The following is a 21349-nucleotide window of genomic DNA, read 5'->3' on the forward strand; positions in this document are numbered from 1 at the left end:
CTCACTGGTACGTCATGCTAGAAAGGTCGTCAGCGGGATAAAGCATACGTATGGATCACGTATCTGGTCAAATACTGCTGTCCATTGTGACAGATTAGTCAGTAATTAAACACTCTCTGTCAAGTCTCAAGCAAACTGTCACTCGAGTGTTTGCTCAAATGATCCCGCAATGGTCGGTCTTAGACAGAATAAATTGGACGTGCCCGTGGTACTGCTTGGGTTCTGGCTATGTCCAATTTTGAAAACATGTTACTACGACTCATTTCTGTACAGCTGCTGGGTGATAGTGACGGAGACTATAGGTTCTCAAAATCATGAGGACGACAACTTCAAATCATTAGGTACGCACAGATAAACTGTTGGAATTACTTTGTGCTTCTACTTCTTCCACGTGCTTGTAATTACTTGGACGCAGCCCCGTCATCTCGCCCTTCATCTTACTCTGCAGCCCAGATCCCGAAGCCTGGAAAGACCCAATAATACGACAACATACTGAAGAGAGAACCCCCGGGCTGCCGTAGCTAATCACTAACAGAGGGGACCGAATCCAACGACTCACCCTTTCTGCCGTTGAACACCTCTTCGTAGCCCTGAAATAGCGTCGGCACAATCCTTCGCACTGTCGGAATAGCAAGGGGCATGAAAAGCGACTGCTTCATTCCATAAGCGAACGTCTCAATGACCAGTAGAAAGATTATATTCAGTAGCCAGTTGAAGAAATCGGGTCACATTGACCCAACAAAACAATAGCATTTGTAGGTATTGTTACACTGTGGATCTCTACCAGTAACTGTAGGTTCTTAGGATGGTCGATACCACGGTGAGAATTGACCTGCCCGTTTTTGAGCATAAAAGGAATCATAGTTGGAGGTATCCATGGATTTCAATGAGGGGAAGATTACACAGCAAATCAAAGCTTACAACAACTTGTACACTGCGTTGAAACTATTTCAATTTACTCAGCATCATGGCCATATGGACGCATACACATCGTCTGAATTCGCCATAACGTGGTAGTAGCACGGTATCGCCACACCACTGTCGAATCCGTCCGCAAGTGACTATGGGTAGAACAGATCTTGTACATCCCAGTCCAGATCATTAACGACAGAGGACTCATAATAGATATCCCAGTCTGAGTCCCAATCAGGGCCCAAGTCTGCGTCCGAATCCGTGTCCGAATGTGGATCTGTATTGCACGAGCTTCCTGTTTTCAAGCAATCAGGGCAATTCGGCTTTACCCATTGCATCTGAGTATCGTTTTTCGTGACGAAGATCTGAATTACCTTATCCTTCTTGTGCCAATTGCCGACGCAGTACAGTTTGACACCACGCTTTTGAAGCTCCCGAAAGATGAAGTATGCCCTCCGGTACACGGGCTGAAGCTTGTGCAAATGGGAAAATACCCCGGAGCTGATCGGTCGGATGCCTGCGTGTCGAGTTTTCCTACGATAACGTCTCCGCCAAATCCAGGCGCACTCTATCCATACCTCCTTGAGACTAGGCATTTTCAGTGTTATTGCTAGACGATCGCGACGGACTGGGTCGGTACAGTCCAGCAGGGGGACATGATAGTGCTGTATGTAGTCGAGCACTGTCTGCGCTCCGCTCCCCGGGCTGTGCAGGGTCCATATGAGACGCTTATTGTCGGCTGCTACCTCTAGCTCCAGGGAATTGAAAGTGTTCCACGCATAAGGTTGGTGTGTAGTTGCGAAAAGGTCAATTTCAGGGATTACCAGCGCGGTGACAGGCTTATTGTCCAGGTGATAGAATGCAATGGCTGGGCGGAATTTTCGTTGAATCAAGTGGCAGGTTGCTTTGCTTACCTGACGAAGCAGCCCTGTAGCTCGGAATCGTTGTCTAAGAACCTTGTTCCGATGCTTATACTCCATTTGGTTGTGGAGCGCGTCCTCCTCGCTGGCAACCCCCAGGGAAAGTCTTCCAGTCCACGTCTCCACGTCGCTGTAAAGTAGTAGCCAGGTGATGGGTTCCTGAGACTCAACTGCTTCATTAATCAGAATATCGAAAACGAGCAAGAGAATATCATTGGGGACAAGTACTTGTGTCTTGGAGTTGAGCGTCTTTTGGAGAAGCATGTGAGCGGAATGAGACGGAAGCAAGTGTCGTCGGTGTTGAATAAGGGGTTGTAGACTAGCGTGGGAACATGAGTTTAGAGTCTTGAAGTAGTTGCTAGGTTGCGTTCTATGAGTCTCATTTAATGGGTTGCTTATTACTGGCCAGCTTTTATTATCTAGCGCGCGAGAAGACAGATGGTGCACAATGAACAAATTAAAAAGACAATTGGGAATGAACAGGAATAAGGGGCTTTTGAACAAAGACTACAAACACCAATGCCACAAGATCATATCTTCTGCCTCCTTTACCTGCCGTTATGCCTTCTTGCCGGACGTTCCAAACACAACCTCTCTCAAACTGTAGAAATGCGCCCACCAAAAGACTGCGCTTATCAGCTGTGCATCTGATTGGGCCGCTTATGAAGATGATGTCGGGCGCTGGTGGGTTTGGTGGTGCGCAGCTGATAATAAAAGGCTGGTGCCCCCGCGTTATGGGTCTGAATCCGGGCTTTTGCCATCTTCTCAGCAAATTCTTTAGTAACTCAACATGGCGTCTGATTCTTCGCCTGCTTTAGGCCTGCAGACGAAGGAGGATCTCACATACTACTCCAAACCATTGTCACCACTGTGTTCGATTTGCCGTTCTGTTCTTAAACAAATACCAGTACAGCACGACTCTTTACTCTTGGAAAATAAAGCGGACTGCATCTCAACGCCAGAAGGTCAGACCTTCGAGCGATTTCTCAAAGCCGTCAAGGATGAATGCATCATATGTTATCGGGTATGGAATTACGACCGAAGACGCGCTGAGGAGTGGGAAAGCTCTGGGGCGGTGAACTGGTGTCCTTTGACATACTCCTATTTTGTTTCCCTCGAGGAGAGGGGTGTGATAGGGGTGTTGAGAATGAAAGTGTATCAGCAGAATGCTGCGGCAGTACTCTACGACCCAAATAACACGCCTGAGTTCGCATTGATCGACGCAAAAGGTAAGCCCAAGCCCTTAATCTTCGGAACTTATATGCTCATCAAACCAAGAATCATCATGCGACCCTGATCTGGCGGTCACTCCCATTAGCAACAACACCGGATCTCCCGAAGTGTTGCAAACAGCTGCCGACTGGTATCAGTTCTGTCGGTTGAATCACAGCAAATGCTGGAGTCTGCCGACTCGTAAGCCCGGGTGGGTACCTTCGCGCCTGGTGGAAATTGGCCAGGCTCAAGATGAAAGTTGGAGGCTCATCATCACTGATGACCAAGCTGGCAGTCTAATAGCAGCCCAGTACGCGACACTCAGTTATAGATGGGGATCAAAGCCACAAGCCTTGATGCTAAGAACCTCGACCTTGGGACACTTTCTCGGCGGAAAGCCGATCGCCGACCTACCTCAGACATTCAAGGACTTCTTCGTGGTAGCGCGTAAACTTGGCTTCAAGTATGTATGGATCGATTGTCTATGCATCATACAAGACTGCAGCCAGGATTGGAAACACGAGGCATCTACCATGAGAGATGTGTACGCGAATTCCGGTTGCAATGTTGTGGCCTGCGACTCGTCAGAACCTGGAGGGGGCCTGTTCCGGTACAGACACCCCAGCGATGTGTCCCCTGGCCTGGTGGAAATTCGTGTGTCATCAGGGCAACCACAGAGATACGTTGTTCGCGATGATCACTTCGACGGCAGGAATGTCACGGTGACAACTCTGGCGGACCGCGGATGGGTGTTTCAGGAAAGATTTCTGGCCCCACGATTGCTCTCCTTCCACCCTCAGCGTATTAGCTGGGAATGCTGCGAAGGCCGTAAGTGGGAGGGTGTATACCAGTCATTTGAAGACTCGATCAGCATCATGGACGAACTGCTAGCCTCTGTTCAACAAAGCGCCGAAGCTTCATACGGGGAAATGACAGAAGCCACTCTAAAACTCTGGGAGAAGCTGGTGGGCGTGTATTCACAATGCAAGCTCACCAAATCCGAGGACAAGCTTGTCGCTTTTGCTGGTGTCGCCAAAGCCTTCCAAGAACTTACCGGCGACACGTATTTAGCTGGGGTTTGGCGGTCGCAGCTGCTCGCACAGTTGAATTGGACGGCTCTTGAGAAGATGAGAGCGGCCCACTTCCCTAAGCGATATAGGGCGCCTTCATGGTCATGGGCATCTATTGACGGCCCAGTCTGGCCACAGTTTAACGCGAAACGTCCAAACTGTGAGAACCATATGGCATTGGAGATTATAGACGCCGGCGCAACTTCCAACGCCTTTGAGGGAATGGCCGATGTGAGTGATGCTTGGTTAGAAGTACGAGGCACATGTTTTGGATGTTCGTACAAGAAGCAACCGGATGGATGGATTCACTTTTGGCCCGATACTGACATTGGTTTTGAACTTTCGGGGTCGATGAAAGCGGATGTTACGGAATACGAGTTTGAAGGTGAGGGTCGGACTATTCTTTTGCTTCACAAGGTCAGTTCACGTGATGGTTATTGGTTTGCCGCCGATGCCATGATCTTGCTACCGGTTTCCGGCCCGAGAGATGTGTACAGAAGGATAGGTTGGGCAAGTTTCGTGCCTCGGGATCCAAAGTGCCCCGTGGACCTTGCCTTGTCTCCCAGAATCGGGAGGGCCGAGCTCGTCATCGTGTAACAAAAAAGGCAAGAAATTGTCCGGGGCAACTTAAATGAGATCATAGAATCACGAGGGTATCAATATCGTAGCAGTCATCTTCCATCTCACCACCCATCCCCAGAAGCGTCCCAGGAGTCCCAATCCAAGTCTCCCAAGCCCTCCTCAATCTCACTCACGCCTCCCTCCTTCCTATCTATCCCCTTCTTCTTCCTCTATCCGTACGGATGGAACTCATCTTGTTCAAGTGAGAGCTATTATCATATTGCTAGCCTCCGAGTTAGAGAACAGATATCTGAGGACGGGGTGTGTCGACGCCCATTGTGCATTCTCCCACGGGGATATGAAACCCTTGGAGCAATTTTCTTCGACGAAATCCAATACACAGAGATGATCGTCATTCAGGATAAAGTGTAAGCCATTGAGAATTATTCTAGCTCATATCCTGAACTCCGGCTGATCGAACGTTCTTATGGGTATCATTATCGTGGCAGTCATCTTCCATTCTTCCTCCTTACCACCCATCTCCAGAAGGGTCCCAAGAGTCCCAGTCCAAGTCTCCCAAGCCCTCCTCAATCTCACTGACGCCTCCCTTCTTCCTACTCATCCCCTTCTTCTTCCTACCAGTCTTCGTCTCCTTCTTCGCAGCACCTTTGGTAATCCTCGCCTTGCCCATCACCTCCACGAGCTCCTCCTCAACCACATCCTTCACCTCGACCACCCCCAGCTTCCCGCCCCTCTTCCTCTCAATCTTCCTCTCATCCCTCGCAACATCAGCCGCCCTCATCACTTCAGCCCTCTCAGCCTCCCTCGCCCGCCTCTCCTCCTCGGCCCTGTCCTCATCCCTCCACCTCCTCCCATCCAAGACCCGCTGCCTCGCGCGCACCTCCTCGTCAGCCTCCATCTCCTTCCACAGCTCCCTCTTCTTCCTCCCCGCCTCATACAACTTCTCCTCCGCAGGCGTCCTCTTCCCCTCCGCCCTCAACCTCCGATCCCTCTGCATCCGCCCCATCGCCAACCTCACCCTCGTCTCCTTGCTCAACGGCACCCCCATAAACACAATCCGCGTCTCCGTCCCGTTCGGCAGCCCAACCACAAACTCCCGCTGCGCATCATTCACCTTCACCCCCTCCTCAAACAAATCCAGCTGCCCCTCCTCATCCTCGCACCCCAAAAACCTCTCCCGCACAATCCGGTCCACGTACACGCAAAAGTTCGTCGTGAACTCCCGGAACATCTCCTTACACCCCTTCGCGTCAATCCCCCTCAGACTCTCCAGCTCAACCTCCTCCGCCGCCCTCACAAACACAACCCCCCGCTGCACATCCCTATCCCACCCCCGGAAACTCCCCCAGTCCCGCCGGTACAGACAACTGCGGTCCTTGTGCTTCCCCACATACGTCATCTCCAGCTTCCGCAGCTCCGGCAGCCGCTCGCGCAGCTTCGCCAGGTACACCGCGTGCTTCCGCACCACCTCAGGCCGGATCGCCAGCTCCCGCAGCCCGCGGCATTGGTTCAGCACCCCCCAGAACTGGCACCACCGCTGGATCGGCTGCTCGAGGTACTCTCCCGTGAACAAGTTCACGCTCGTCTTCAGGCTCTTGTCCGCCTCCTGGAACCCGCCCACGTACACGCTCCGTAGCAGCCGCCGGTACGCCTCGCGCAGCCTGCTGCCCACCGCGACGGTGAACTCGTCCGAGCTCTCGAACACGAACGTGTTCTCGCCCCAGAACAGCGGCGCCGCCTCCGCGTGCACCTGCCGGCTCGCGAGCAGCAGGTTCAAGCCCCGGCGCTTCGCGCAGCGGCACTGCGAGGGGGCGTCCCAGGGGTACAGGCGTGGCTCGACGAGCTCGACCGCGGGCTCGAGGACGAGATGCGCGGGCGGCTCGATGGAGGTGCGGGTGTGGTTCTGGCGGAAGTGGCAGTCTGCGTGGTGGTTGAGGGAGTGCTTTGGCGGGGACACGAGGGCGGCGCGCCAGATTTGGGTGCGGAGCTCGAGGGGCAGGCCGAGGAGGGTCTTGGAGGAGGAGTGGATCTGATTGGGCGCGAGGGGGATTGTAAGGGTCAGGTTAGCCATTTTTGTGATGTTGTTGATGATGTTGGTGATGGCGATGGCTTCGTCTAGATGCGTGGTGCCGATGCCTGGCCTGCTGCGACCGGATGGCTGACGATTCAATGGAATTGATTGATTTCGCTCTTGAAACTTGTTGCTGATCTACAGAAACACCAAACAGCCTGATAAATGTGGCTCGGGGTCATCAGTGTCTTAAAGGCAGGCAGCCGTGAGCCGCAATGCAGGCCGCTTCACTCATCCAGTGGACAGCAAACGCACGGAGGCAGCCGCCGGATGAGTCACGGCGCCGGAAAACTAAGGGTGCTTGAGGCCAATGTTGCCTGGCAGTCTGCCTGGAAACGCATTGATAGCACGAAACTGCGGCCAATTGGCGACGGATTGCAGGTCGAACGCCATTTGGAGAAAGCCGGTTGGTGAAATGGCTCGGGAGGGAGGCTCAGTGAGGCGGTGCTGACAACGGCGCCGCCGGCTGGTTTGCTGCGGACGAGGGGGCTTCTCCGCAATCTCACGGCTTGGTCTGCAGCATGCTCCATCTCACATTCGCGATGCAGCGAATTGGCTTAGGCGGCGTGTCTTTCTGCAGATATGGATTCAATTAGGATCGCTACGTAATTTCTGTTGAGAGTTGAGGTCGTTACTGTCGTGGCTGTTCAAATTGGAAAAACATCATGCAGCGCCAAACTCCTCAAACCGATAATGCCCACATTTTCCGGCAATGGTGCTTAACCCTGTGCAATGACGTCGCGGATAATCTTGTTGCAGTCGACTGGGTTCTCGAATACGAGCCAGTCATCGCGGGGAACGTTCTTAAACGCCTTCTCGAAGCGCTCCGGCTCATTCTTGGCGGCGAGACCCACGGCTGCGATGTCGGTTACCTTGCGAATCAGGATGAGTTTGACCCAGCCCTTGAACTGGCGGTAGCTGCGCAATGTTAGTCAAACGCTAGATATTCTGGACGGTGAGTACTCACATGTCGCCATAAGCCTCGGGGTCCGATTGCGTCGAGTCGCCAATGAGGATCATCTTCCGCTTGGGAAGCCATTCATGCACCTTTTTGATGCGCTCCACCTTGTACTGCTCCGTCGCCAGCGTCAATGCCGATAGCAATCCTGCAACGGTCTTCCAGCTTGAATCGCGGAGTATGATGGTTCCTGGCGGGTAGTACTGGTCTCGGAACTCCCTCAGGAACGGGTAGAGGTTGTACGGAGAAGCGGAGAGGTAGAACCACGGCGAACCCTGAGGCAGCATTGCCTGAATATTCTTGTATAGCTCCGGCATGCCCGCGATGGGTGTCGGCTCATTGACAAAAGTCTCGCGGAGGATGCCAATGGGGTCGCTCGTCTGGGTCAGCTTGATGGTGTCGTCAATATCTGCAACTGTTAGCCGACGTCCACCCAAAAAGCAGCATTCAAATACATACCCGAAAGAATGGACCACCCCTCAGGCTCCGCAAAGAACGTGTGCATCTTCAGCAAACCCGACGTCCCTTGCGGCACCATGGCGCTCGACGAAACCATCGCGCCCGCCGGCTGCTCGTGAATCTTCAACGTGTCGGTGCTAATGCCGTTCGACGCTGAAGGGCCCAGCTTGAGTTCCTTCTTGTGGTTGATCACCCGCAGGTGTCTCGACGGCTGCACATCCCACAAGAACGGCAGTATCCTCTCCTCGATCGTCTTCAACTCCTCCGCATCATCAGCAAGTCCCAACTTTTTCGCGACACCCTGCACGATGTCGACCACCTTGCACTTGGGCTCCTTCTCGAACACGGCGGCGATAAACTCGGCTTGCCAGCTGCCTAGCCGCGAGGGCTTGTATGCGGTGTTGTCCATCAACCAGACAATGTCATCCTCGGTCACGGGTCTGCCCCACGGGTTGTAGCTCCCCAGATGCGACAGGAGGCCGCTGGCGGTGAAGAAGGCCGACTGCAAGGTCGGGACGGTGGGGTTGGGAAGCTCGGCTTCCACGTCGTCGAAGCGACGTTCTCGGCGGGTTTGTTTCTGCATTTCGTCTGCGTAGGACGCGGCGGGGCTCTTGGATTCGTCTTGTCCACCCATGATTGCGACTGCTGCGATGATCGGTATTTAAGTGCTGCTTGTTCGCGTCTGCCTTTTCTCGTCTCTCGTTTGCCTCCCAGTGGTCACTCGGATCAACAGTTGGAAGTGTGACTAGATTTCGGTGGTATTGGTGCCTTGGCGGCGAAGTGGTTGGTAGGCTGACGGTTCAGGGCTCAGAGGAAGACCGTGTGTGTCGAGAAGCAGGCGTTCCTGGTTGAATGGAGACTCGAGGGAAGGATGGGCGAGATGATGGAGGCAGGCTGTACGGGAACTGGCGCCCCCAAGTAGGTGTCGTGTCTCAGCCCTCAGCCGGGGCAGCTGTATTCGTACCGGCGGCGCGACCAAACATCTGCCCCAACGCCTGCCCCAGAAAGGCACGGCTGGGTTGCAGGGCAAGTCCAGTCGATCGGATGCATTATGTCAGAGCTAGCTCGTTTGGCTGCATCGCCTGTGTGGGAGGCGCCCGTGACATGGTTTAGGGCGAGCTGTGACAGGACAACCATCAGATGGCCTGGTAGCCCGGTGGTGAATTGGTCGCAGCGCGTCTTGGTTGAAATATGCCCCTCCAAGGACCCGTGTGACTCGCCTGCAGGGTGACCGGTCGATGACGATGGGCAGATCTGCTGCAGGCGAAGGTGTGTCGGAGGCGTAGGAAAGATGGAGCGGCAAGGGGCTGGTGGATTGGGACTGGCAGTTGGACGAAGCGAAACACCAGCGGGGGCGGGAGGCATCCGGGGCGCCCTGGTCCTTGTCTTGGCGGATGCGTTCCGAAAATATCCCGACACGCGATTGGGGGTTCGCCAGCGTCACGTGGAGAAGAAGCACGGTCCATGCAGCCAAACACTTTCCAAGCTCACGCATGCAAGACTCGAAGTCATTGAACATGGGATAAACTCTCTTGATCAACTCCAAAAGTCACAGTGAATTAGTGCAGAGTGAGCTTGACTTGGGGAAAGATAAGGTGCGTCAAAAAGCAAAAATAATGTCCTCGGAGAGGCTCGAACTCTCGACCTTTGGATATCTCTGCCTGTGGCAGGGTCATATTGATTAGATAATATGAGACCAACGCTCTACCGACTGAGCCACGAAGACAATTTGCTGTGGCGGGGTGGAAGCAAAAGATGACTATGATCCCTAGCAGAGCGTCCCCACTGACAACGGTCTACGATTTCTAACGTTCCTGAGCTCCTTTATGGCCTTGAGAGATTTAATCGCATAGTCAAAGTAACCACCTGTTTCAAAGCTTCAACCAAAGTTAGTTCTTTCGAATGCACTGCTCAAAGGTCTGTTCGTCCGAGTCAACTCGCGGAGAGTGGTCCATCTCCGAAAGTGGAGAGCAGACTGTACAAGACAACGCCTGAATTTGGACGCGGACGGAAATACGGTGTACAGATGAAGTCAGCTTTGTATTTCTTTCGGAAAAGCTCATCAATTTAACCCGATTGATTGGGAAGACAAAAACATAAACATGTGAAAGCATCTTCAACCTCGCTAAACGAGCGTGCTTCGAGATCCCATTGGTTTGCTATTGAGTGCATAGTCCGGGCAATCCGCCAATGTTCTTGCTTGGGTCGTATTATTGAAAACTCCACATGAAGTTCAGCTGAATCAGCTGCGGCGTGCGGAATGGGTTGCAAGTGAGAATTCGGAAGGCTATTACTGTGACCAGGTAGCCACTCGATTGGTCTGTCTCACCTGTAAGCAATTCCGTGCCCCGAGGCTGCCTGGAAGAAGACGGTCATTCCGTTGTATCGGGAAAATCATACATACACTTTCCATATTCGTCTCCGACAATCAACGCCTTATCAGCAGCAGACGGCTGACTGCGACGCCGCACGGCGAGGCTGCGTGTTCCGCTGACCACCTTGTCGCCGGCATCTCGTGTAAACTGGCCACTCATACGAAACTTCCGCATACCACCGTAACACAAGATTGAAGACTCACATAATGATGGCTCAGCTAAACATGTGCAGTTTGCGTTCTTCCTCGGCGGTCTGTTCCGCACGAATATGTATATAAGACTCTCGCATTTTCCACTATTGTATTTCTTTGTCCAACCACTTCACACTCTGTCACTACCAATTTCATCAGGTTTGCAAATCATGGCTCGCATTCAGGACTTCGAGGGTATGAAATACTCTCGCACCGGCGATGAGTCCGAGCAGCTGGACTATGCCTTCTTCAACCAACAATATGCAAGTTCAACATACCAAAAGGAACACGACATGAACCCCAGCCTCATCGTCCGTCCCAAACATGACGAAGACGTAATCAGGGCAGTCAACTGGGCGCGCGACAACAAAGTCGCCATTGCCATCAAGAGCGGTGGTCACCAATACTCCGGTGCATCGTCTACGTCTGGAAACAACATCCAGATCGACCTCTCCAACACCTACAAAGATCTCATGGTCCTCAAACCCAAGGACCCCATCGCGGAGGATCGCACCCTTGTTTACACGGGCGTGAGTACCACAATGATGGAACTCAATCAATATCTCAAGCATAATAAACTCTTCGTCCCGACGGGCCAATGCGCTTCTGTCAACGTCGGTGGACATGGCCAGACCGGGGGCTACGGCCAGCTTGGCCGTAGCTTTGGTCTCTTCGGCGACAGCATCAGAACCATCCGCCTTGTTCAACACGATGGCATCATCCGCGATGTTACCAAGGAGAGCAACCCGGACCTGTTCTACGCCATTCTGGGCGGAAGCCCAGGAAACTTTGGCATTATCACGCATTACATCCTCGAGGTGTACAAGTCCAAGAATTACCTGGGCACAGTGGCTGGCCCAAACAACTTCAAGGGGCCACACGGTATCAAGGCACTCTGGATCTACTCCCGCGAAGTCCTCGAGAAGCTGCTCACAGCTGTGGCCAAGATGGCCGCTGATCCTACCTTCCCCCGCGGCTTTGACCTCTGTGTGAGTGTCCTGAGCACAGAGTTCCCCATCACCACGCTCTTCCAGGAGTTGAATGACGCAACGGTTTGGGAGCGCGTGCAAGCCCACATCAGGAAGGTTCTCGAGGATAAGTTCCTGGACTTCTTAAACGGCAAATTCCCCGCTTCAATCATCCTCTACGCACAATGGTGTCCCACTAGCAAGGAGGACAAGTACGACGCCAAAGTAGACGCCTGGTTCGACAACTTTCGCCAGCTCAAGAGCCGCCTGGAGGATGAGATGCTGCAATTTGGCGAGTTCGATATGGAAATGTCGGACATGACAGGCCAGTGGCTCTTCCCCAAGGAGCGCGAGTTCGATCTGCCGTACGTCAAGCGTGTCTACTCGACCACTCTCCTCAAGGACGGGTGGGTCAAAGACGTCGTCGACCGGATTGACCTCATCTACAACCCGAAGCAGTACCTCGACGGCCAGCCTGGCGAGAAGAACTACGAGCGGTACTTGCGATGCAAATTGTCGGTGCAAATCCAGTGCTTCGGCGGAGAGAAGTCGCGCTTCTATGCCAATAGGGACAATGGCACCTCGTACAGCTGGAGAGACACGACCGTCTGCCAGACTTTGGATTGCTTCCACGAGGCGGACGCTGAGTCGAAGAAGTATGCCGATGCGTGGCAGGCGAAGAATGATGCGGTGATGAATGGACCGGACAGCTCGTTTAGTAAACAGGATAGACGTTTGCTCTGGGGCTCTCATGGAGATTGGAACCTTGGGGATGAGAAGGTTTGGAAGTGTTACTATGAGGATGAGCAGAAGTATCAGAGGCTTGGGAGGGCGAGGGCGAAAGCAGACCCGAACGGAACTTTCACAGCGAACCCGTTCGCTGTGACGGCCGTTCATGATTCCAATTAAGCACTGAGTCTTGAGATAGGAAGTTAAGCGGGCCTTTTTTTAAGTGGTCGCAATGACAAAATACCATTTCAAACGAGGTTTTGAACACACTGTGGTGCCTGGTGCATTCATGGTACTCTTCTGTGGATGTCTGTCGATATCGTTGCTTCATTTGTTGATGATACCAGCAGTAGCATCGTCGCTTTCTTTCAACGGTTTGGTAAGCCTTGCGAAAATGCCTTACTACGGCCCTGCAGGCTTTGAAGCGGGCAGGCGATGTGACAACCAATGGATCTTTGCGTCTGCAGATGGGGCTGAGGGCAGGCATTTTATTGGCGGAGGACGGCATGTAAGAAAGCGAGTATTCGTTGCTTGTGGCAGAATGCTGGCCTGAGAAATAAAGATGACTGCATGAGAACATTGACGCTGACTTGTCAAAGTAACCGATAGTCTCGTGACGTTGTGGCACAGCCTCAGCGCAGCCTGCAGAAGAGTAAAAAGCACAGTTCAAACACCTGCTCGCGTCCATCCCAAACTTGAACCTCTCCTCATCCGCTCCGCAAGCCATCATCAGGGGATCATTCCGTTCATTCCTCTTGGTTTGACTGCTTGACCTGTTCATTCTAGCCGTTGCTGGCCACAGCAGGAGCGCCAGGCTGCGAGCCTTCCCCTCGCCATGGCCGAAGCCTTGGGGCTAGCTTCGGGTGTAATCGCCGTCGTAGACATGGCCACGAAAGTCGGAGGGGCCAGCATCAAGCTCAAAAGGCTATGGGATGAAGTCAAAGAAGCCCCTTACATGCTGCTTTAAAAAGCAGAGCAGATCCAAGACTTCGAGGAGTTTCTCGTCGACACAGAACTCCAAGTGGCCACGAACTCGCTTCCTGCGACGGCCTGGAACAGCGCTCTTCTCCAGAAGTATGTCGCCAAAGCTCGAACAGCATTAGGCGAACTTCAAGAGATAATTGACGATCTTCTTGACCAAGCTACCGCTGGTCGGGGATACAAGCGCAAGATTGGGTCGACAAAGGCTGTCCTCCGGAAGGACAACATCAAAGCTCTGGATGCTAAACTAGATCAAGCTTTGAATCTCTTCAAGATGGCGCAGGGGCAGTACATGATGTTTGTTCTCCCCATGTTTTATTATATCTCGAAATCGTTGATGACTAACACGCCTGAACCGGGGAACAGTGCTTTGATGAATTCTTCGCATATTCTGAATGTCGAGAGACATTCCAAACTGCATGAGGGGTCAGACAGCGGCGAACATCATTTACATCCCCTTGAATATGGCTCTGGCTCGACCCAAGAGTATGTTAGCTGCAAGGTCGTTTATGCAATTAAGGCCCCTGCGGAAATCTTCAGCATATCTCATGCAAAAACCATCCTTGGCAGTTTACATTTCGCCCTTGGCTCTAACGAACAATTCCAACTTTCCCTGCGGACACCATACTGGTTTTCCTCATCTGTATACTCCATCATCGCGTTCAGAAGTATTTCTGGGTGGCAAGTCAGTCTCAGGGCGTATGAAGTGGTGGAGTCTTTGGCTGATGTGCTCCTCCTCCACTTTTGGGACGATGACCCTGTTGCCGTTTTCAGGTTCCTAGATGAGCATAGAATGACCCCATTTTTGCGTGATGAACGTGGTTTCTCCTTGCTGCGAGTAAGTTTCTCGTTCGATGCGTTGTCTGTGGGAAAGGCACACCACTGACGTTGTGTAATTCACTCAGATAGCTTGTCGCTACTCATCCGTAAAGGTCTTGAGGGCATTGCTGAACGCCGGCTTGACAATATCTGCCTCTGAGAATGTGACCTTTTTAAGATACAGGTAGGTACCAGATTCCTTAGTAGCATTAGCTGAACTAATTACCTTAGATTGACTTAGCATTGGTTATATCATGAACTTATATTCGCTCAAGATATGTTTGAGCGACTGAGTCCTGCCTGTCCGTATCCTGGGAACGATATTATTCAACTTCTCAAAGACCACGGCGTGCAGCGAAAGATTATTGCACCGTCTGAAAACTTGTGGGTTCCTTTCATGGGTAGCGAATATATGGAACCCCAATTGATGGGGGACCGAAGGTTTCCCTGCCCATTTGGAACAAGCAAACTAAGTGTGGTGATGGGAAATCACTACTTTTCTCTTCCAGTTGAAGAGAGACTTCGATATGCACGAGATGCTATTGTAGTCGACAATATTGAGGTTTTCTCCACCTGGCTACCAGAATTAGAGCACGATCTTCGTCGATTGTTACAACCATCTCGAGCCCCCGGGGTTTATTCCTTTATTCATACTTTCGCCTACTATATGGCACGAGAACTTGTGTTCCGGAATTTTAATCAGATTGCGCCTCTCACTCAGTTTCCCTGGTTCAAGGCCGTTCACGCTTACATTTCTTTAGATCCGGAAGGTCTGTTTCATATTGACTCTTCTTGGAAGTACCAATACTATGGTCAGACGTCGCTGACGCCATTCTTCGTCATCATTCTCACAACCAAGGGCTCTCCGTGGCGCACGGAAGGCAAACAGAGTATACGTAACAGGAGATTTTCCTCGGCAGTTCGATTTTGGGCGACCGCCGTATCTTTAGCGGGCATAGATCTTCTCAAGTACGGTCGAACTGAAAAGAAGATTTATCAAGAACGCGGGGTTGTATTTAATCAGCGATGTTGTCTCATTCACCATGAAAAGGGGCTCTATACCCGACTTTCGATCATCGGGATCACATATGGCCACCGTCCGGAAGACTGGAGAGTTTGGTGGACTTGGGAGTATGAAGACTTTGCAGGAGAATTCTGGCAACTGATAGAGGAGCCACCAATATCAGTCCCTGGTAGTTGGGTGGAAGATATTGGCAACTTTAGAGATGTGGAACAGAGCAGACTTTATTCGTGGCAAGCGGAGGAGACACTCCCACTGATTTGGTCCGAGTACCGCAAGATTCGACCCCCAATTTAGGCAAAAACCAGCAAAGCGTTCGGTGCCGAAGACGTTGTGGACAGGATGCAGTTGTCTTTGGAGAACAAGGCGTTGACTGGGCATGCGACCCTGAGAGCTTCGGTTATGAAAATCATTACTTCATTATCTGCTACAGAGCTCTCTCTTCTATGGATATCATGTGTAGGGATTCAGGAAACGCGAGGTTTAGGCCGTGAGAAAGGGTATCCGAGTATCCCCATGTAGAGCATCGGCGCTCAATTTTTAGTAAACCGCGAGAGCGAGAAAAAGCTCTTCCTCTTCTTATCCCCCTTCATCCCTCTCTCACCATCGTGCTTCTTCGCTTGCTCCTCCGTGTTGAGCTGCGTCGTGTTGTCATGCATAAGCTGCTGGGCGTATGACACGGTGCCCGCGTTCGTAGCACCAGGCGTGTAGGAGATGCTTGGTGGCGGCGAGCCGGGGATGTATGGATGGGAGCCCGGAGGCGGTGTGATTGGCCCGTATGCCGGGTGATTGTGCATGCCGGGCGGCGGGCCTGGAGGCGGGGTTCCTGGTCCCCAGGAGTGAGTCGGCGTGCCATACGGGGAGTGACCCGGGGGTGGTGAGGCGTATCCGTAGGGGTAAGGTCCTGGAGGCGGGGGTCCAGGAGGAGGTCCATGAGGATGTCCCGGAGGGGGAGGTCCAGGCGGAGGTGGGTACATTGCGCCTGGGGGTGGTGTTCCGTATGGAGGGGAGAGTGGTGGCGGCGTACCATATTGCGGTGTCGTCGGTTGACTTGGAGGAGCCGGAAGCGCGAGTTGTGATGGCGGGCCTTGGATCGCGGCGAGTTGCTGTTGTTGCTGTTGCTCTGGAGCAGCGAAGAGGTCCATGACCTTGCCGTGGCCAGTGAGTCTCTCGTAGACGGCGAGAGTGGTACCGAAGTCCTTGTGGCCGTCAACTTTAATGGCATCGAGTAGCTCCAAGGCGTATGTCTGGCAGTTGTTCGTGATCAGATTGTAGGTAGGCTGCCTTTCTCTGATGCTTTGAATCACGGATTCACCTGCGTAAAATTAGCCAACCAAGTCTCTAGAGTGAGGTCGAGCGCATAAACTCACCAGCTCGCCGCAGAGCATCATCATTAAAGCGCGTCTCACCCACCGGGAAGGTACGCCACTCCTCACGCTTGACCTTCTCGTTGGTGTAGATGACATGGAACTGCTCATCCTGCGCGACAACCTCTCAGTCAGCGTTCACCATCCATGCGCGGGATCCACATCGAACTCATTCCGACGATCCCGAACAGTGAAAAAACTAACCATCCAGAGCTGGTGCGCATACTCTCCAACGAGTACCGCCCAATGCTGCGTCGGGTCCGGGTAGTACCTGATCCTCTCCGTGATCATCTTCCCCAGGCCGGTGTCCTCCGCGAACCACTTTCCGGCGAGGCCGCCGACAGGGTGCCATCCGACCTCGACCGGCCGGGGCGGGCCGTTGAGGATGGGCTGTGTGACGGGAACGACATTTGGCTTGTGGCCGAGGCCGATGGCGTGTTTGAGAGCGAGCTCACCCTTTGTGAGATTCTTCTGCCTGTTCGCCGTGTCAGTGAGAGCAATCTCAAGCGGCCTCCTTCACCATCGCGAATGGATCGCGATGACGTAGTGAACGGGCTGCCAGGGTGCGCAAAAGCGGTGTGCGCCAGGCCCAGTATTGGCAGGGGACAGCAAGGGGAAAAAGGTCGCGCCTACAGGAACTCTCCCACTTTATCCCGCTTCCTCTTCGCTTCCTCGTCGGAGCCGATCGTTGACACGGTCGTTGACATGGCGATTCAAGTGCGGCGGCTTACGCAAATCTCGGCGGAGGGGATGGTGGTTGAGAGGAATGGGGAACGGACGGAGCACGCCGGTACGGGCCTCAACTCTTTTGGAACGACAACTGTGGCAGGCACTCTAAAATGAAATGTTTGGAAGGGAAAGAAGAGGGAAAAAATGGAGCGAGCGGCTGCTGGCGCCGTCTTACGCGTTTTTTTGGTGTGGCTGTCGCAAAACGCAGGGCGGCGGCAACACAAAATATTGCCTGCTGGGCGAGTGCTTGCTTGCTTGCTCTGCTGGATGCGCTGGCGCCTTGCTTTGAGCTGGACCACGTGAGGCGCAGGCGCGCACCGCCGCATTGATGGGTAATTAAAAGCAAGGGACGGAACGACCGATTCAGCCAATCAAGTGCGATCTCGAGCCTGCCGACGCCCCGGGAGACGCTACCGAATCGGAAAGGAGGGCGGATTGCGGCTTCTCCGGGTTGCGATCGATGGGCTGTGGAACAGCATTTGTCTTCTTGTTTGTTTCTTCTCCCCCGTCGCACGGAATCGCTTTCGCAATGGGCAGAGGTCTCTGCGCTGCTGTTTTCCGATCGTGCTGTGATGCGCAGCAGGTGATTCGTCATTTATTGGGACTGTCAGTCAATCACTTGCAGCAGCATACACCTCGAGTCATGCTTGGCGGTTGGCTCCACGCAGTACACTTACTTGCGTTTACTTCTTCAGTTGGCTTTAAGACGGTGTTCATGAACAGTCCTAAAGCCAAATTTTTGGTCTTTGAGACAAAGAACACGTCTCTTTCAACTCCTTTTTTCTGTGTCGAGATGCATATTTCTGGGGTGAGGAGAACCTGCAGGTGGTTACATCAGCCAAGTATTGTACGTTGCGTGTCGCCGAGGTATCCGTCACACTGTGTAATGGGGCATTGAATATGTTGAGCCACCTGCAAAAGCTACCTGCAGAACCGGAGCATGGAGCATGTTTATGGGTTCAAATTCAATGCAAAAGTTCGGATCACGAACTCTGATAGCGTTTTCCGAGGGCGATCTAGATCGTCTAAAGTCTTCGCTTCCTCGGTTGGGGCGAACTTGCTTCTGACGGGCGGAGCAAAAGCTTATTTGGATGACTCGATTAACCTCAACGCCTAGCTTAGCGACGAGCCAACTGGGTAAACTCAACGGCTGAGTTAGGTGGGCTATCACAAGAGGCATATCATGAGAACTCAGGGGGCTCATTCCGTCTTGGGCAGTTCAAGCTGGAACCTCTTCACCAAGCATTGAAGCAAACCTTCACGTGGTCCGGTTTGTAGTCACTGTCGCTGAATTGCCTCTCCGATCTTGAAGACTGGGTTGGAGCAAGAGTGAATTCATGGTTGAAATTTGCTATCTGGGTCCCCAGTTGCACCTAACTTGGCGGGCGACTAATCATATTTTATTGTTGTGTTCGCCATCATTATCGACGTTGATCTTATTATCGTCGTCGGAATTGGTGTTATGCTGTCGTTACTTTCACCGTCTTCATACTTATTACTCCCGGTGTCCTTTTACCACTATCTGCCCGGATGCAAGATTCCAATGGTAAGGTAAGGTCATCAAGATAGGTGTGCTAAGTTGATCTTTCACGAAACGATGGCGAGCGATTATCGTTTTTACATGTACTCAGCTCGTGTTCTCTGCTCTTAATTATACTATCGTGTGGCAATTTGGATTCCTCCTCAAGTAAGACTCAAGCAAGCCTACATGAATATGTAGACGTTGGTGCTGTCTCGAAACTCAAGTAAGCCCTTTTCCAAGAGGTTATGGCGAGGACAAATACATCTCTCAGGCTTCATCACTCCACCCAAGCAGACACAACCTCCTTCGCTCTCTCTCCATCCTCCACAATCTTGCTCTTCTTGAAGTCCCCTCTGGCAAAAAAGTCCACATCAAACGAGTTAGGCTCTAGGACCAGGTTAGAATGGAAGCCAGTGTTGATGTCAAGATCCAGCGGCTTCTTCGCGACGACATTGAAGTCCCAGGCCAGCTTGGCCAAGACAATCAACACCTGGTTCTCGGCGTAGTCAAGGCCTGGACACATCCGGCGGCCCGCCCCAAAGTTGTACGTGGGCCGACGGTTCTCCTTCTCGGCTGCGGTCTTCATCTCGGGCCTGACGCCCCACTGATTGTCCATGTACCGGTCCGGGTTGAACTCCTCTGGGTTCTCGTACCATTTCTCATCCCGGTGGATGGCCCAGACGTTCATGATGAAGACGGTGCCCTTGGTGAAATTATACCCGCGGCAGGTGTCGTCGCGAGCCAAGACTCGCGGGACAGCTTGAGGTGCGGCACCGCGCCAGCGCATGGCCTGTATCATGATCAGCTTCACTCACAGGCATCTGAGTTGGCAGATACCTTACCTCCATCATGACTGCTCTCAAGAACTTGGCTTCTGGAAGCCTCTCTTCTGTGGGAGGAGAATCTCCCCAGATGGAGTCGACCTCGGCCTGAACCCGCTTCTGAACCTCAGGGAACGCGGCAAAGACCATGACGACGCTGGAAGTGGAGGCGATGACCGTGTCAACCGCCGCATCCAACGTACCACCCCCGAAAACCGCAAGCTCATGGTCACCCATCCGCATATCCTCATTCGTTTCAGCTTCCATGATAATCCTCGACATGACAGACTCATTATCATGACTCCGCAGCCCCTTGGCAATAGTACCATGTTGAAGCTTCGCGCCATCGAGCATGTAGTAAATCATCTTCCACATATCCTTCCTCAACACCAGCGCCTCCTTCCGCCACTTCGCAAGAAAGTCAGGCAAGTGCTTCATGAACGGAAACAAATCAACCGGCGGCGCCTGCGCGGGCTTCAGAAACCGCAGCCACCTCGCCTGCGTGGCAAAGTACTCCTCCGTCGAACTCGGGCCCTCCTCCTGGATCTTCCGCCCGCACAGGATCGACAGCGGCGTCGCGAGCGCCCAATACTTCATATGCGTCCGGAACTCTTTCGGATCATCCAGGATCTTGCGCATCAGGATCGCGGACTGCGCCGTCTGCACCGCGAAGACGCGCTTCAGCTCCACAGGGCGGAACATGTACTGCATCGCCGTGCGCGTCTTCTTGATCGTGTGGTCGTTGGGCTGGAAGATGACGGTGCCCGGGTTGATGATCTGGGAGGGGATGTAGGGCGTGGCCCGGTCCGAGTAGATTGCGCCGCGCTTCTCGATGAGCTCGCGGACGAGCTCGGCGGTCTGGAGGACGACTAGGTTCTGACCGCCCATCTTGAGGCCGACCATGTCGCCGTAGGTTTGCTTCCATTCTGTGAACTTGAGGAAGGACTTCTCGGGTGGGACCTGGAGGATGTTGCCCAGGCCTAGGATCGCGGGTGGCCCTGGGGGATAGTTTTTGGGACGTCTGGCTGCGAAGGCCCAACTTCCAATGAGGTAGATGAATGGGAGGAGGATGAATGCCAAAGCGGCTGGGAGGAACACTGATGAAAATAAGCTCATGATGTCGGTTTTGGCTGGGTGCTACGGTTCACTTGGAGAAATGCAGAGGGGAGGCACGGAAGCGACTTGAGAGCTGGGGAAAGGTCCATGAACCAACTCCTCCTCTGCCTTCTTATGTCTGAGTCTCCTCTTTTCTTGTGTTTGAGTCTCCTCCTCACCGATGAAGATCTAGCCTCTGGGCTGCCATCATTGATATCACTTGGCATCAACAACTGTAACAACAACCAACGTTGTGTAACCTAACATACTACCGATATAGGCAGTTTTACGCAAATTACATACGTCGCGCAGTGCGATCAACTGGCTCCTCCTAGTGGACCGCATCGCATTTGCCCTCCACACGAGTTGCCCGGCACTGTAACCTCAAGTAGGCTGAGAGTTGCGATTGCGACTGCCGTGCAGGCTGCCGTGGAGCCCACAGCACTGGCGAGCCAAAGAGATCAGACACGAGAGCTGCAAATATCAGATCAAAGATATGCGGGCCGTCAGCACCAATGCATGGGCAAGCATTTCACATGCGGGTTGG

General features: G+C 53.0%; 5 protein-coding genes and 1 non-coding gene across 6 annotated transcripts; 1 reads left to right on the forward strand and 5 right to left on the reverse strand.

Moving 5' to 3' along the window:
• Positions 1 to 5204: 5204 nt before the first annotated feature.
• On the reverse strand, positions 5205 to 6767 carry COL26b_001678 (uncharacterized protein; the record flags this gene model as incomplete). Its single annotated transcript, XM_053174624.1, has 2 exons — positions 5205 to 6063; positions 6091 to 6767. 2 exons carry the CDS (start codon positions 6765 to 6767, stop codon positions 5205 to 5207), a joined length of 1536 nt encoding a protein of 511 aa, XP_053041555.1.
• Positions 6768 to 7486: 719 nt separating this feature from the next.
• Positions 7487 to 8818, reverse strand: COL26b_001679 (uncharacterized protein; the record flags this gene model as incomplete). Its single annotated transcript, XM_053174625.1, has 3 exons — positions 7487 to 7685; positions 7735 to 8134; positions 8185 to 8818. 3 exons carry the CDS (start codon positions 8816 to 8818, stop codon positions 7487 to 7489), a joined length of 1233 nt encoding a protein of 410 aa, XP_053041556.1.
• A 983-nt stretch (positions 8819 to 9801) lies between these two features.
• COL26b_001680 lies at positions 9802 to 9910 on the reverse strand. Its single transcript has one exon. It is a non-coding gene; the product is annotated as a tRNA-Met (tRNA).
• Positions 9911 to 10920: 1010 nt separating this feature from the next.
• Positions 10921 to 12627, forward strand: COL26b_001681 (uncharacterized protein; the record flags this gene model as incomplete). Its single annotated transcript, XM_053174626.1, has 2 exons — positions 10921 to 11280; positions 11320 to 12627. 2 exons carry the CDS (start codon positions 10921 to 10923, stop codon positions 12625 to 12627), a joined length of 1668 nt encoding a protein of 555 aa, XP_053041557.1.
• Positions 12628 to 15801: 3174 nt separating this feature from the next.
• On the reverse strand, positions 15802 to 17342 carry COL26b_001682 (uncharacterized protein; the record flags this gene model as incomplete). Its single annotated transcript, XM_053174627.1, has 4 exons — positions 15802 to 16583; positions 16639 to 16747; positions 16840 to 17110; positions 17269 to 17342. 4 exons carry the CDS (start codon positions 17340 to 17342, stop codon positions 15802 to 15804), a joined length of 1236 nt encoding a protein of 411 aa, XP_053041558.1.
• A 1821-nt stretch (positions 17343 to 19163) lies between these two features.
• COL26b_001683 (uncharacterized protein) lies at positions 19164 to 20823 on the reverse strand (the record flags this gene model as incomplete). The annotated part of the gene is made up of 2 exons (XM_053174628.1): positions 19164 to 19676; positions 19729 to 20823. The coding sequence occupies 2 exons, from the start codon at positions 20821 to 20823 to the stop codon at positions 19164 to 19166; spliced, it is 1608 nt and encodes a 535-aa protein (XP_053041559.1).
• Between the last annotated feature and the right edge of the window lie 526 nt (positions 20824 to 21349).

The sequence above is a fragment of the Colletotrichum chrysophilum genome (assembly GCF_026319265.1).
Source record: "Colletotrichum chrysophilum strain AFK26 chromosome Unknown scaffold_7, whole genome shotgun sequence".
NCBI lineage: Eukaryota > Fungi > Ascomycota > Sordariomycetes > Glomerellales > Glomerellaceae > Colletotrichum > Colletotrichum chrysophilum.